The sequence below is a fragment of the Pseudophryne corroboree genome, chromosome 2, assembly GCF_028390025.1.
Source record: "Pseudophryne corroboree isolate aPseCor3 chromosome 2, aPseCor3.hap2, whole genome shotgun sequence".
Classification (NCBI taxonomy): Eukaryota; Metazoa; Chordata; class Amphibia; order Anura; family Myobatrachidae; genus Pseudophryne; species Pseudophryne corroboree.
In genome coordinates this window covers 994,566,887-994,581,556 of record NC_086445.1, presented here as the reverse complement: position 1 = coordinate 994,581,556, position 14,670 = coordinate 994,566,887, and the positions used below count along the sequence as shown (strand labels likewise).

The 14,670-nt window shown below is 48.4% G+C and overlaps 1 protein-coding gene across 2 annotated transcripts in view; it reads left to right on the top strand.

Annotated features, from left to right (window-relative positions):
- The window catches only part of LOC135050208 (interferon alpha/beta receptor 1-like), a 224,946-nt gene extending 211,656 nt beyond the window's left edge, over positions 1-13,290 (top strand). For both annotated transcript variants that reach the window (XM_063956463.1, XM_063956464.1), the window contains 2 exons: positions 3,449-3,603; positions 7,666-13,290. In XM_063956463.1, the coding sequence (XP_063812533.1) occupies positions 3,449-3,603; positions 7,666-7,875 (365 nt within the window). In that variant the 3' untranslated portion in view covers positions 7,876-13,290. The remainder of the gene's footprint in view (positions 1-3,448; positions 3,604-7,665) is intronic.
- The last annotated feature ends 1,380 nt before the right edge of the window (positions 13,291-14,670 follow it).

The window sequence follows — 14,670 nt, the reverse complement described above, 5'->3', positions numbered from 1 at the left end:
CCACACTCACGGAATAACTGCGCTCTTGGACAAACCATGCCGCACTCACGGAGTAACTGCGCTCCTGGACAAACCATGCCGCACTCACGGAGTAACTGCGCTGCTGGACAAACCATTCCACACTCATGGAGTAACTGCGCTCCTGGACAAACCATGCCACACTCACGGAGTAACTGCGCTCCTGGACAAACCATGCCACACTCACGGAATAACTGCGCTCTTGGACAAACCATGCCGCACTCACAGAGTAACTGCGCTCCTGGACAAACCATGCCGCACTCACGGAGTAACTGCGCTGCTGGACAAACCATTCCACACTCATGGAGTAACTGGGCTCCTGGACAAACCATGCTGCACTCACGGAGTAACTGTGCTGCTGGACAAACCATTCCACACATATGGAGTAACTGCGCTCCTGGACAAACCATGCCGCACTCACGGAGTAACTGTGCTGCTGGACAAACCATTCCACACTCACGGAGTAACTGCGCTCCTGGACAAACCATGCCACACTCACGGAATAACTGCGCTCCTGTACAAACCATGCCGCACTCACGGAATAACTGCGCTCCTGTACAAACCATGCCGCACTCACGGAGTAACTGCGCTCCTGGACAAACCGTGCCGCACTCATGGTATAACTGCGCTCCTGGACAAACCATGGCGCACTCACGGAGTAACTGCACTCCTGGACAAACCATGCCACACTCACGGAGTAACTGCACTCCTGGACAAACCATGCCACACTCACGGAATAACTGCGCTCCTGGACAAACCATGCCGCACTCACGGAATAACTGCGCTCCTGGACAAACCATGCCGCACTCATGGTATAACTGCGCTCCTGGACAAACCATGGCGCACTCACGGAGTAACTGCACTCCTGGACAAACCATGCCACACTCACGGAATAACTGCGCTCCTGGACAAACCATGCCGCACTCACGGAATAACTGCGCTCCTGGACAAACCATGCCACACTCACGGAATAACTGCGCTCCTGGACAAACCATGCCGCACTCACGGAATAACTGCGCTCCTGGACAAACCATGCCACACTCACGGAATAACTGCGCTCCTGGACAAACCATGCCGCACTCACGGAGTAACTGCGCTCCTGGACAAACCATGCCACACTCACGGAATAACTGCGCTCCTGGACAAACCATGCCACACTCACGGAATAACTGCGCTCCTGGACAAACCATGCCGCACTCACGGAGTAACTGCGCTCCTGGACAAACCATGCCACACTCACGGAATAACTGCGCTCCTGTACAAACCATGCCACACTCACGGAGTAACTGCACTCTTGGACAAACCATGCCACACTCACGGAGTAACTGCGCTCCTGGACAAACCATGCCACACTCACATGGGTAACTGCACTCTTGGACAAACCATGCCGCACTCACGGAGTAACTGCGCTCTTGGACAAACCATGCCACACTCACGGAGTAACTGCGCTCCTGGACAAACCGTGCCACACTCACGGAGTAACTGTGCTCCTGGACAAACCATGCCGCACTCACGGAGTAACTGCGCTCCTGGACAAACCATGCCGCACTCACGGAGTAACTGTGCTCCTGGACAAACCGTGCCACACTCACGGAATAACTGCGCTCCTGTACAAACCATGCCGCACTCACGGAGTAACTGCACTCTTGGACAAACCATGCCGCACTCACGGAGTAACTGTGCTCCTGGACAAACCGTGCCACACTCACGGAGTAACTGTGCTCCTGGACAAACCATGCCGCACTCACGGAGTAACTGCGCTCCTGGACAAACCATGCCGCCCTCACGGAGTAACTGCGCTCCTGGACAAACCATGCCGCACTCACGGAGTAACTGCGCTCTTGGACAAACTGTGCAACACTCACGGAGTAACTGCGCTCCTGGACAAACCATGCCGCACTCACGGAGTAACTGCGCTCTTGGACAAACTGTGCAACACTCACGGAGTAACTGCGCTCCTGGACAAACCATGCCGCACTCACGGAGTAACTGCGCTCTTGGACAAACTGTGCAACACTCACGGAGTAACTGCGCTCCTGGACAAACCATGCCGCACTCACGGAGTAACTGCGCTCCTGGACAAACCATGCCGCACTCACGGAGTAACTGCGCTCTTGGACAAACTGTGCAACACTCACGGAGTAACTGCGCTCCTGGACAAACCATGCCTGCTCTTACGGAGTAACTGCGCTCCTGGACAAACCTGTTTTAAATAAGACTTTATACACACATTATACATATAATATAACGCTAAGCCTTCACCATAAATATGCCTTAATATATTTAGGATGATTATGCGTTAGTGAAAGTAAGCCTAATTAGGACACAATCGATGTCTTCTTGGGTCTTTGCAGCCCTGTTAGCAGCCGATTAGCGCAAACCACCTCGGGTCCAGACAAAGCACGTTGTAATTAAATGTCCGATCCACAATAAGGGAGCAGTACCGTTGCGGACAGAAAGAAACTGATGTGCGTGCTCAGTATGTTCCCCATGTATACGTGGTAGGGCAAGTCTCCGCTGCGGTGTCTTCAGGTAGTAGTCACAGTCACTGGGGTGCTACTCCTAATTACCTCTCTCTCAGTTATGTATTACTACCTGTATCCTAATTACTACCTGTATCCTAATTACTACCTGTATCCTAATTACTACCTGTATCTATTACTACCTGTATCCTAATTACTACCTGTATCCTAATTACTACCTGTATCCTAATTACCACCTGTATCTATTACTACCTGTATCTATTACTACCTGTACCCTAATTACTACCTGTATCCTAATTACTTCCTGTATCCTTATTACTACCTGTATCCTAATTACTACCTGTATCCTAATTACTTCCTGTATCCTAATTACTACCTGTATTCTAATTACAACCTGTACCCTAATTACTACCTGTATCTATTACTACCTGTATCCTAATTACTACCTGTATCCTAATTACCACCTGTATCCTAATTACTACCTGTATCCTAATTACTACCTGCACCAATTTTCATCTGTAAATAACACTTTGTTGGATCCAGGAATTGGGATCCGTTACTCCTGTATAGAGGACTCGCCCTCAAGCACGCTGTAGTATGGTCGCCCTGGTTGTAGTTTAACAACACAATTTTGCTGTATTAAGTCCCCAGGACAACGATAAAGTCCTATTTCTCTTATATTGCCTATGAGGCTTAGCACTGCTTATGAACAGGTATGTACATTTATATAGACATCACTGATCTGACTTTTATAAGACACCGTAATAACTCGCCCGGCTACACCCCGTCTGCCTTCCCATTTGTATGCCAGTTAAGTAGATTGTTATTCCTTACAAGTTATTATTGGACTGTAATAATGATGAGACGTGTTTATTATAAAGGAGTCTGATAGTTTCACATTTTATTAAAATATGCTGAATTTTGCTATTAATTTCTTTTTATTGTAGATCCCCGATCTTACGTGACGTTGTGGATTGCAGGGTCAGTCGTTATTGCAATCATCGTCATTGCCCTAGTTGTGTACATCTGTTTCTGCCCCTTAAAACGATACATGAAGCATATCTTCTTCCCGTCCAGCAAGCTGCCTGCAAGCATTGGAAAGGTACGAGGCCAGACCACTTGGTATAGAGGTTGTGTGTTACCTTCTGCAGATGCTCAGTATATAGTATGGAGATAGATGATGCAGTGTACAGGATTGTGGGTATTAATGTGAGTGGGAGCTGAAACACAGGTTGCTGAGCGGAGATCTAGAGAAGGAGAACACTCATATGTCTCCTCTATCTTGCCATCGCTGCTTCTGTACTGATTTACTCTCTTGTTTATGTGCCATGTGTGTTGCCCCTGGCAACTGCTGTTACTTTGTATCTCTATAATAAGTGAAGATGTTGAAAAAAGGGCATGCCATTCAGTGGAACAGTGTCTCCAATTAGATTCAAAATGATTATAAAAGGTAGAGCTGCAGCCCTTGAAGACTTTTGGGTCTTTATCAGACGTGGCATCTCACGCCATACCCGATGGAGACACTTAGGGGGCATTTCAGTGGTTAGCGATGACATTTTTCCCGACCAACACTGCAGGTTTCACTCCACAGCCCTTAGAGCTGAGATGTTGCTGTAACGTAACTAAGGTTGCATTTAGAGTCTGCAGTATGAAATGTTTGTAGGGCCGTGAAGCTCAAAATTGGAAGATTCACAGATGGATTCCCCTTCTTATATTCTGGCATAGGTAGACGCCTTTTGTGCAGTATCCCAACATGCTGTCCTATTCCTTATCTTATATTTGTAAAAGATCCTCTTCTCACATCATTCTAAGGGGGACATTTACTAAGCAGTGATAAGAGCGGAGAAGTGAGCTAGTGGAGAAGTTGCCCATGGCAACCAATCAGCACTGAAGTAACATCTATAATTTGCATAGTATAAAATGATACAGAGCTGCTGATTGGTTGATGGGGGAAGAGAGATGCAGATGCACACGCCTAGCACTAAGAACACTGATAATAAAAATAATTGAAATAAACCCTCACAATTAACATCACACATTAATCACTTCATCACATGGGTCCCTAACATTCCTAATACTATCACATTCTATAAATGTATCCAGGATTTACCTCTAAATAGGGCCTTATCAATGTGCGATCTGAAATGCAGGAACCCAGCTAATTAAAACACCTGAGGGTGATGGGTTGATGGAGCAATATCTCCACTGGCACGGATCTGTCGTGTGTACCCCCCACAGTGATAGCTATGTACGGTCCCGCGTATCGCTATCGCTGGTGCTAGATTGAGCCTGCATGCACCGTTGTGTGAAGTGAGCGCCCCCCCCCCCTCGCTGAGCACATCGTGCTGTGCTGAGCGGGGGCAGAGATGTGTGCTGAGCGGTCTGTGTTAAGATCACTCAGCACACATCTCTCCCGTCAGTACCTCCCCCCTTCCTTCCCCTTTAGTGTCATGAGTCTGCTAAGTTACCACTGGGGGAATTATTCAAATAAAGTGTCTCCCTGACTTCTTTCATGACAATAATAAACCATTACTTCCAGAATGCAAATTGTCCCTGAAAGGCCAATTTCCTTGCACAGATATTCAATGGATTTACAATGATCTTGCTGAAATATAAATGATGTAGTTAGCCATTGTTACAATCCCATTTCTGTCTCCAGTTGTGTCTCTTCTTATCGTCTCCACTGGTAGAAGTATTCCATTATCCCAGATGGCAATTCCCTTTCCCCCATAATGTTACACACTGCGTCCCATACATAACTGGCCTGTTTAATAAGCAGAGCGGCCGTTCTCGCTAGTCTCCCTCCTCCCAAGTGTGGACCCCATCTGATTGTTCATGAAATATTGGGGGTAATTCTGTGTTGATCGCAGCAGCAAGTTTGTTAGCAATTGGGCAAAACCATGTGCACTGCAGGGGGGGCAGATATAACATGTGCAGAGAGAGTTCGATTTGGGTGGGTTATTTTGTTTCTGTGCAGGGTAAATACTGGCTGCTTTATTTTTACACTGCAATTTAGATTTCAGTTTGAATACACCCCACCCAAATCTAACTCTCTCTGCACATGTTACATCTGCCCCACCTGCAGTGCACATGGTTTTGCCCAACTGCTAACAAATCTGCTGCTGCGATCAACTCAGAATTAGGCCCATAGTCAATACTTCCTATGGGAACGCTAGTTGTGCAGGCAGGAATAAGTTTTTTCAAATACAGTTCTGTAAGGTGTGATTGATGTAACATAGTAACAGTAATTGAGGTTGAAAAGAGGAAAAATGCCCATCACGTTCAACCTATATTTTGTATTAAGTTGAGTTGATTTTACTGTTCCTGCTGAAGAATGTTTTATGACTAGTTGACAACTAAAAATCACGTTACACCCGGATTAACAACGTCAATATTTTAAATGTTGTAACCTTGGACATCATTTTCAATCAGAAATTCATCCAATCCCCTTTTAAATGCATTTACAGAGTCCACCATTACCCCCTTCCCTGGCAGGGAATTCTAATGCTAAAGGTTAGCGATGGCAAACAGCGCAGGGTAAGGGGGCGTCCCTGCCGTATACCTGTACCAAGCCTAAAGGGGTTTGATACATAGCATTGAATGGATCAGAGTGTAATGCCCTGCTCATTGGTCCATACCAAGAAATAGCAAATACATCCATTCAGAAGGGTCCAATGCCACCGCTACCCTGCCATCTGCTCGGAGACCCTGACAATAGGGCCAGTCCCCCTCACTAGTCACATGAGCAGGATTTCTCCACCCACAATCCTATGGACTTTGCTGGGGTGGAAAATCCCTGTTATTGAATTGCATGCACTTACTATGGTGTGATATTTTATTTATAAATAAATAAATGTTCTATTTATCGCCATCTATGGAAGATCAAGCAAATAGTGATTACAATGGAGACTATAACCTGAAACAATTCAGATCTTGGTCCTCAAAACACTGTAACTGGTAACAAGTTTGCGATACAGATGGCATAGGTGTCAGTGGACCTGCTGTGTATAGTATGGGGTATAGACTATAACTACTCACCTACACTGAGTAGAGCCGTCTATTATAAGAGCTCTTGGACAGCTTATTTATTTCATATTCTGCAGCGCTTTACAGAGAATATATCGGTCACTCACATCAGTCCCTGCCCCAGTACATCTTACAGTCTATGGGGGTCATTCCGAGTTGATCGCAAGTAGCAACATTTTGCTGCTCGTGCGATCAACTAGACGCCGCCTATTGGGGAGTGTATTTTAGCATAGCAGGGCTGCGGACACCTGTGTTTCCTGCAAAACAAGACCAGGGTCAGACCTACTTACCCTGTGCAACGGATCCAGTGATGAAGGTCCCGGGATTGGCGTCAGACAGCCGCTCTGGATCCGCCTGCTTTTTCCTCACCACGCTTTGAAAACGGTCAGTTGACGCCCCGGAACGCCTCCCTCCTGTCAGTCTCCATGCGTCACCGCTGCAATCAATTTCTGCGCTGGCAGCATCGCTGCCCGGCAACGACGTGCGTGCGCATTGCAGGCACCGCGCAGCCGCAGTCCCAACCCATTAGCACCACAGCAAAGAAACGCTGCGTGCGAACGGGTCGGAATGACCCCCTATATTCCTTACCACATGCACACTAGGGTTAAAAATTTTGTTAGATGACCGTTAACTTGCCAGTATAGATTTGCATGGAAACCAGATTCCCCCAGAAAAAACCCACACAGACACGGAGAGAACATAATAACTCCACACAGATAGTACCCTTGGTCAGGAATTAAAATCATGACCCCAGGGCTGTGAGGCAGTAATGCTAACCACTACACCAGTCCTGCTGTCCTGAACGAATATTCGAGATTGAGAATATAGTACAGAGAGGAAAGAGGCTGAGAAGTCCTGATAGAATAAGCAACATAGAAAAGGTGCAGCACAAGAGAAGTCTTCCAGGCAGGAATGGGAAATGGTGATAATAGATAATGAAGTAATTGGCCGCTCTTACGGAACAGTACGAGTAGTGACTGAGAGATTCCGCTTTAGCAAGTTACTAAATACATATCAGTCTGTTAGCGTTAGAGACGGATTGTAGTAGTGTAAGCCTAGTGATGTACGCCTGTTTAGTAAAATATAATGAGTGCCTTTAGAAGTGTTACAGCAATCTATCACTTTATTTTGTCTCTAGGATATGCAGGATTCACCCCAGAAGTTTGGTCAGATTCCATTTGCATTACAAGAAGAGGAGGCTTTTGACAGGTGCTACATTATCCAGGAGGCCCAGCAGGAAGATCTGGTGCAGACAGAGACAGATACATCAGCAGCCAGAAGCAAGGACTCCGGCCACTATTCCATTGAGGATGAAGGCAGAGAGGAGACGGATGTGTGCACTGGGTGAACCTCATGGGCCCTGCTATTCATGATAGACTCTCACTGAGTAGACTGGTATCCCCAGTGCTGTAGGACAAACAAGCCACCAGACCGGGCGTTCTACCCCTGTGCCCGGATTGGATAACAAACCTTAGCCAGTGGAACAACGTACTACAGCGCTCCTGTTATGCTGTGCACAAGAGAGTTTAGGTGCTGAGGACCAGATTGAAACTCGGGATCAAATCTCAGATAAGCTCCTGGAACAAATCATTTTACAATGCAAGGGGTGCAAATGGCTTTATATTTTCCTTCTTACAGGAAAACTGCCGTCTGCTTCTGCATGTAGTGAACAAACAGTGGGCAGCATTGCATTTAGAATGAATCTAGGACACGCCCTTTCCAAAGCCCAAATCTCATTTTAAACCCCCCTATTTTCGGTGCTAGGTGATTTTACCAGGGTGCAAATTGCTCTCACTCTTATCCTGAGATTATAGCACCTCTCTGATGTCCCGATCCCATAGCGATTTCATAGGCTGCATCCTCATGAACTTGGGTTTAGCCCACAAATTGTCCGCCACTGTGTGTAGGCGACAGACGCACGATACAGAACTGTAATACCTGGCGTGGGTGGCGTTCACTCAGCAGAAGGAGAGAATAGGTGAGCGGCCACACCTTGCTATGGGGATAGACTGACAGAGCGATCATGTTTCCTGTGGTGCTACTATACCATAAGGTGTATAATGGAACTCCCCCACTAGTTTTCAAGTGGTGAATACGTGCTGCGCTCCGTTATGGGGCGCGGATGACATTTTTATAATCTGCAAGTGACTCTTTATAAGAGATGTTTATGTGTGTATCGTGCTTTTGCTGTCCTAGAGCCTGATGCTGAGTTGCGCGGAGTCTGCACGCAAGACCGATGTTCACGGAGCTGAGCGACTTTTGCTACTGCACCTGCGCAAACATTTCTGAAACCTCCTACTGCGCATGTGTTACACACATTGGGGCTAATTCAGACCTGATCGCTGCTGTGCATTTTCGCACAGCAGCGATCAGGTGTGAACTGCGCTGGCGCCGCAGTGCGCCGGCACATGCCAGACAGGCGACGGTTGTCTTAGTCCTGTGATCGCCTCTGCCTGATTGACAGGCAGAGGCAGTCGCTGGGTGGGAGGGGAAGCGGTCCGGACAACGCAGGCGTACCCGGACCATTGGGGGCGGGCCGCGGCTGCGTGATGTCACACACGGCCGCTGCGACCCTCACAGCGACGGGTAGCTCCCTGCCAGCGCACAGGAGGTGCGCTGGTAGGGAGCTACTCTTCCAGTACAAAAGTGCTTCTGTACTTGTGCGACGGGGGAGGGCCTGACAAGCTGGTCAGACTAGCCCTGTGCTGGGCGTCCCCCCGGCATGTCAGGGAAGCTAAATTTAGCACATCTACGATCAGGTCTGAATCCCCCCCCCCATTGTGCGCACAAAGGGGCTGTTGTAATTGGGACAGATGATTCTAGAAATGTGTCGGAAAAGAGATGGGTGGTGACTGGGCAGTGGCTGGTAGTCCACCCAAAAGTGGCCCGTTCTGTGGGAGTTTTATGGGAGTGTTGCAGTTGTGTCACTGCAAGCAGCTACGTTCCCAGATGCACAGCCGCAGCCATAGGAACCTGCGTTCAGGGGGAAACAGTGTACCAGCCATGGGGCCAAGGACGCACCAATCAGTGTTACAGCGTGCACTAACGCTAAAACTGGGCGCCTCAGCCTGTGCACATTCAGCTGAATGGACGTACACTAGGGAAGCAGCGTGTAACGGCATAAAGTCAAAAGGCGGGTGACCGGACATAGACATTGCGGCGTGTGCTTTTCCCGTGACTCAGAATCAGGCCAATAACGTTCTACATATGCCAAAAATCCTACTAACAGCACTTCTGCGGGCCGAAAGCTTGTGAACTATTACATAATACTAATACATAACTTATTAACCATGTCCATAGCATAGAAGGTTATTCTTATGTTTTGTTGTTTATTCATGAGCACCTGTTCATTGTGTTGTATGAGCACGATGTTGGAAAAGAAGCTTTCCCACAGGAGAGAGGATGAGAGTCTGTAACTGGTGCTGACCGTTCTATAACTCCACAGGATCTGTGCTCATAACCAACCAGGTTGGGCTTTCCTTTAAAATTCTTGCCGCTTTAATGGGGCTTGTACCTCGCAGGCTGTTACAGGAGCCGTGGGTGCATCCAGCATCTCGGAAACGCTCTGTGGAACATTCTCCGCTCAGAGCAAAGCTCCCCATGGTACAAGGCACTTTTGTAAAAGGTGTTTGTAGAGTACGCTGGAAGTGGGGAGAGGCTTTGAAGGGCGTTTTCAGATATCGTGGAGGGGTAGAGCTTCTCTTTTGAAGATATCTTGGTTATTTGGGCCTAGACGGCCCAAGAGGAGTCCCATTGAAAGTAATGGCCAGCACATTATCACTGTGACGATCCAGATAATGGGGGTCATTCCGAGTTGATCGTAGCTGTGCTAAATTTAGCACAGCTACGATCATTCACACTGACATGCGGGAGGACTAGCCATTATTGGCCGGTCCGCTCCCCCTAAACGGCGGCTTAACGCTGCCGTCCAGCCCCCTCCCGCCTAGTGACCGACTGTCTCAGAGGCGATTGCTAGGCAACGACGGCTGCCATGCGCTGCGAAAAACTGCAGTGAGCGATCGGTTCAGAATGACCCCCAATGGGTCATGCACAGTGTGACCGGACGCCGGCCCTCGCTGCCTACGCACAGTGATCACAGATTGGGTTTGGGTTTCACGGGACCTGGCCAATAGGGTATTCCCTCTTACCATCAGTAACCGCCTGTTACTGACTGCACCACTGCGCAGTGGGCGGTGCCACTACCAGGCTCCTCTTGCATGGTACCTGGAACCACATTTCTGCTGTTTATGCGTCAACACGCTGCTGACACACCTCCTGACTGGCGTCGGTGGACCCCTCTGGTCGCCGAGCAGGATTATGCCCAGCATGGTAGGTTACCAAGGGAGGAGCTTGGAGACGCTGGGCTCAAACCAGGGCAACCGGAGAATGGGACTGCGTTTGTCGCATACCTTTTGGTCGCAAGATTTAGGCGTCTTGAAGGCGAAGATGTTTACTGCACAGAAAGTCTTATAGTAGACTGTTCTCCTGTACAAGCATTGCTCAATAGGTATAGCATACAATGTTACAGCAGCTGTCACAGAACATGTGCTCTCACAGGGCTCACAGCCCGCCTTCTATATATAGGGGTCTATTCAGACACCAACGCATCCGCGCATGCGGACCCTTCTCCTTGCTCCAGATGCGGCCGCAAGGTGATTGACAGTGGCAGCTGTCGAAGGGGCATCGGCGTTGCGGGTAAAAGTGGAGCGTTTTCGGGGCAGCTGCGTGACGTCACACACTCCCGATCTTGCGCTGGCAGGGGTCAACTTTAAATCAATGCGTCCGCATTGAAAATTGCGGACACATCACGGGGCAGCACCACACACATGCTGGGTGGCCTTGTCCTGTGCTGGGTGGCCACCAGCATGTGAGGAGATGGACGCGGATCTTGCTGCAGGAAGCAAGGTCTGCGCCCATCTCTGAATAACCTTCTTAAGGTCCATACACACTGAGCGCTTTTCCCCGCTGCCCAGCGATGTCAGCGGGGGTGAGTGGCTTTCCATACCAGGACGCTATGGAAAGCCGCTCACCCCGCCTTTCATCTACTGGTAATACCAGTAGATGAATGGCGGCCGGCAGCGATGAAGCGGGAGCGCGCATCAGCGCTCATCGTTTGGCCATACACACTGGGCGGCTTTGAGCTGAAAGCAGCTCAAAGCACTAAAAGTGAGCTGCTCTCAGATCAAAATCGCCCAGTGTGTATGGGCCTTTAGTCAGAAGACACAACACAGCTCACATTACCAGGAACTGGTCATTTACAATTCTCCTTGATATATTTATCACACAGATTCAAAGATATGTATTTGACTTAAGTGAAAAAATTACTGTCACCCTTCCCTGCATATACCTTATAGGATTCGTATATCAATCAGACCAGCTGCATCATTCCAAAAGGGGCATCCCAATCTCCTGCCTCCCCTCATACAGTATGTCTGTACAGGGAAACATTTGTCTTCAACTCTATTTGACACTTTACATAGAGAATGTATAAGTCCACCTGGAGTTTATTTCAAAGAAAGTGCTTGGCTAATTGACACCCATGTGATGCAAGGCGGTAGCCAGTCATGTGATGCAAGGCGGTAGCCAGTCATGTGATGCAAGGCGGTAGCCAGTCATGTGATGCAAGGCGGTAGCCAGTCATGTGATGCAAGGCCGTAGCCAGTCATGTGATGCAAGGCGGTAGCCAGCCGTAAACAAGGCCTGATTCAGAGTAGAATGCAAACCCAATGGTTACATACTTCTCCGATGCCGGGTGGACGGCCATGGGGCACAGTTACTGGCCCCGGCAGAGAGAAAGCACCGCCCATCCTATTTAACCTGAGGGTTACTCAGATGGCCTTGGTTTTTGCAGATGATCTGATGCTGCATATTTGGACGCAGCAGCTGATAACCAGAGCCGACAGGAGGTGTCTATTTACACAAGACGCCTTCCTCAGCCTTATCATACTTACACACAGCAGCTGCAACCAAAGACACAGCTGCTGTGACTCAGACCTACAGTATAGTGCAGCTGAGGTTACAATCGCCAGTGTTACAGTAGTTTGAAGTCAGCCAATCCGAAACTGTCAAAACCGCCAATCTACCTTTAAACGGTCAGCAGTTTGAATGGTTTGGGCGGTTTCAAAGCCTCTGCACATTGCTGGCGGTTAGACACTCCAATTGGGTGGGTAATAAAGGCGGCGGATTGGAGGGTAGAATCTCCGGTGAGGTAGGGAGGTTTTCAACAGCTTCTTAATCACCCAAAACCCTGCACTCGATTCTTGACACACTAAGCCATATCCTGACTGGAGAGAACAAGCGCAATCATGCAAAAATAGGGATCTGACATCGTAAAGAGACAGGTCACATGCCACAGGGCTGATTTTTATTTTTATAAACTTAAATGTAATAATTATGTAATTTTAACAGAATGCATTAAGTATTTTCTGCCGACATTTCATTAAATATGACATACAACAAGGCAATATGATAGTACATATTTATTGAAATGTGTCTGCCAAGTGGTATAATACCCCAAGTCAATGTATTTTATGCACATACCTGTATTATTGTTTCAAGAAATGTTTTTGTAAATATAATGTTGCCACCCTCGAGACATCTGAATTAACTAACCTGGGCCCTCATTCCGAGTTGATCGCTCGCTAGCTGTTTTTAGCAGCCGTGCAAACGCATAGTCGCCGCCCACGGGGGAGTGTATTTCTCTATCGTCCTAGTGGATGCTGGGGTTCCTGAAAGGACCATGGGGAATAGCGGCTCCGCAGGAGACAGGGCACAAAAAGTAAAGCTTTAGGATCAGGTGGTGTGCACTGGCTCCTCCCCCTATGACCCTCCTCCAAGCCAGTTAGATTTTGTGCCCGGCCGAGAAGGGTGCAATTCTAGGTGGCTCTCATAAAGAGCTGCTTAGAGAGTTTAGCTTAGGTTTTTTATTTTACAGTGATTCCTGCTGGCAACAGGATCACTGCAACGAGGGACAGAGGGGAGAAGAAGTGAACTCACCTGCGTGCAGGATGGATTGGCTTCTTGGCTACTGGACATGAAGCTCCAGAGGGACGATCACAGGTACAGCCTGGATGGTCACCGGAGCCACGCCGCCGGCCCCCTCACAGATGCTGAAGCAAGAAGAGGTCCAGAATCGGCGGCTGAAGACTCCTGCAGTCTTCTTAAGGTAGCGCACAGCACTGCAGCTGTGCGCCATTTTCCTCTCAGCACACTTCACACGGCAGTCACTGAGGGTGCAGGGCGCTGGGGGGGGGCGCCCTGGGAGGCAAATGAAAACCTTTAAAAAGGCTAAAAATACCTCACATATAGCCCCAGAGGCTATATGGAGATATTTACCCCTGCCTAAATGTACTAAATAGCGGGAGACGAGCCCGCCGGAAAAGGGGCGGGGCCTATCTCCTCAGCACACGGCGCCATTTTCTGTCACAGCTCCGCTGGTCAGGAAGGCTCCCAGGTCTCTCCCCTGCACTGCACTACAGAAACAGGGTATAACAGAGAGGGGGGGCAAAATAAATGGCTATATATATATATATTAATATAAAAGCAGCTATAAGGGAGCACTTAATCATAAGGCTATCCCTGTCATATATAGCGCTTTTTGGTGTGTGCTGGCAGACTCTCCCTCTGTCTCCCCAAAGGGCTAGTGGGTCCTGTCTTCGTATAGAGCATTCCCTGTGTGTCTGCTGTGTGTCGGTACGTGTGTGTCGACATGTATGAGGACGATATTGGCGTGGAGGCGGAGCAATTGCCTGTAATGGTGATGTCACTCTCTAGGGAGTCGACACCGGAATGGATGGCTTATTTAGGAAATTACGTGATAATGTCAACACGCTGCAAAGTCGGTTGACGACATGAGACGGCCGACAAACAATTAGTACGGTCCAGACGTCTCAAAAACACCGTCAAGGGTTTTTAAAACGCCCGTTTACTTTAGTCGGTCGACACAGACACAGACAGGGACACTGAATCCAGTGTCGACGGTGAATAAACAAACGTATTCCTTATTAGGGCCACACGTTAAAGGCAATGAAGGAGGTGTTACGTATTTCTGATACTACAAGTACCACAAAAGAGGGTATTATGTGGGATGTGAAAAAACTACCATAGTTTTTCCTGAATCAGATAAATTAAATAAAGTGTGTGA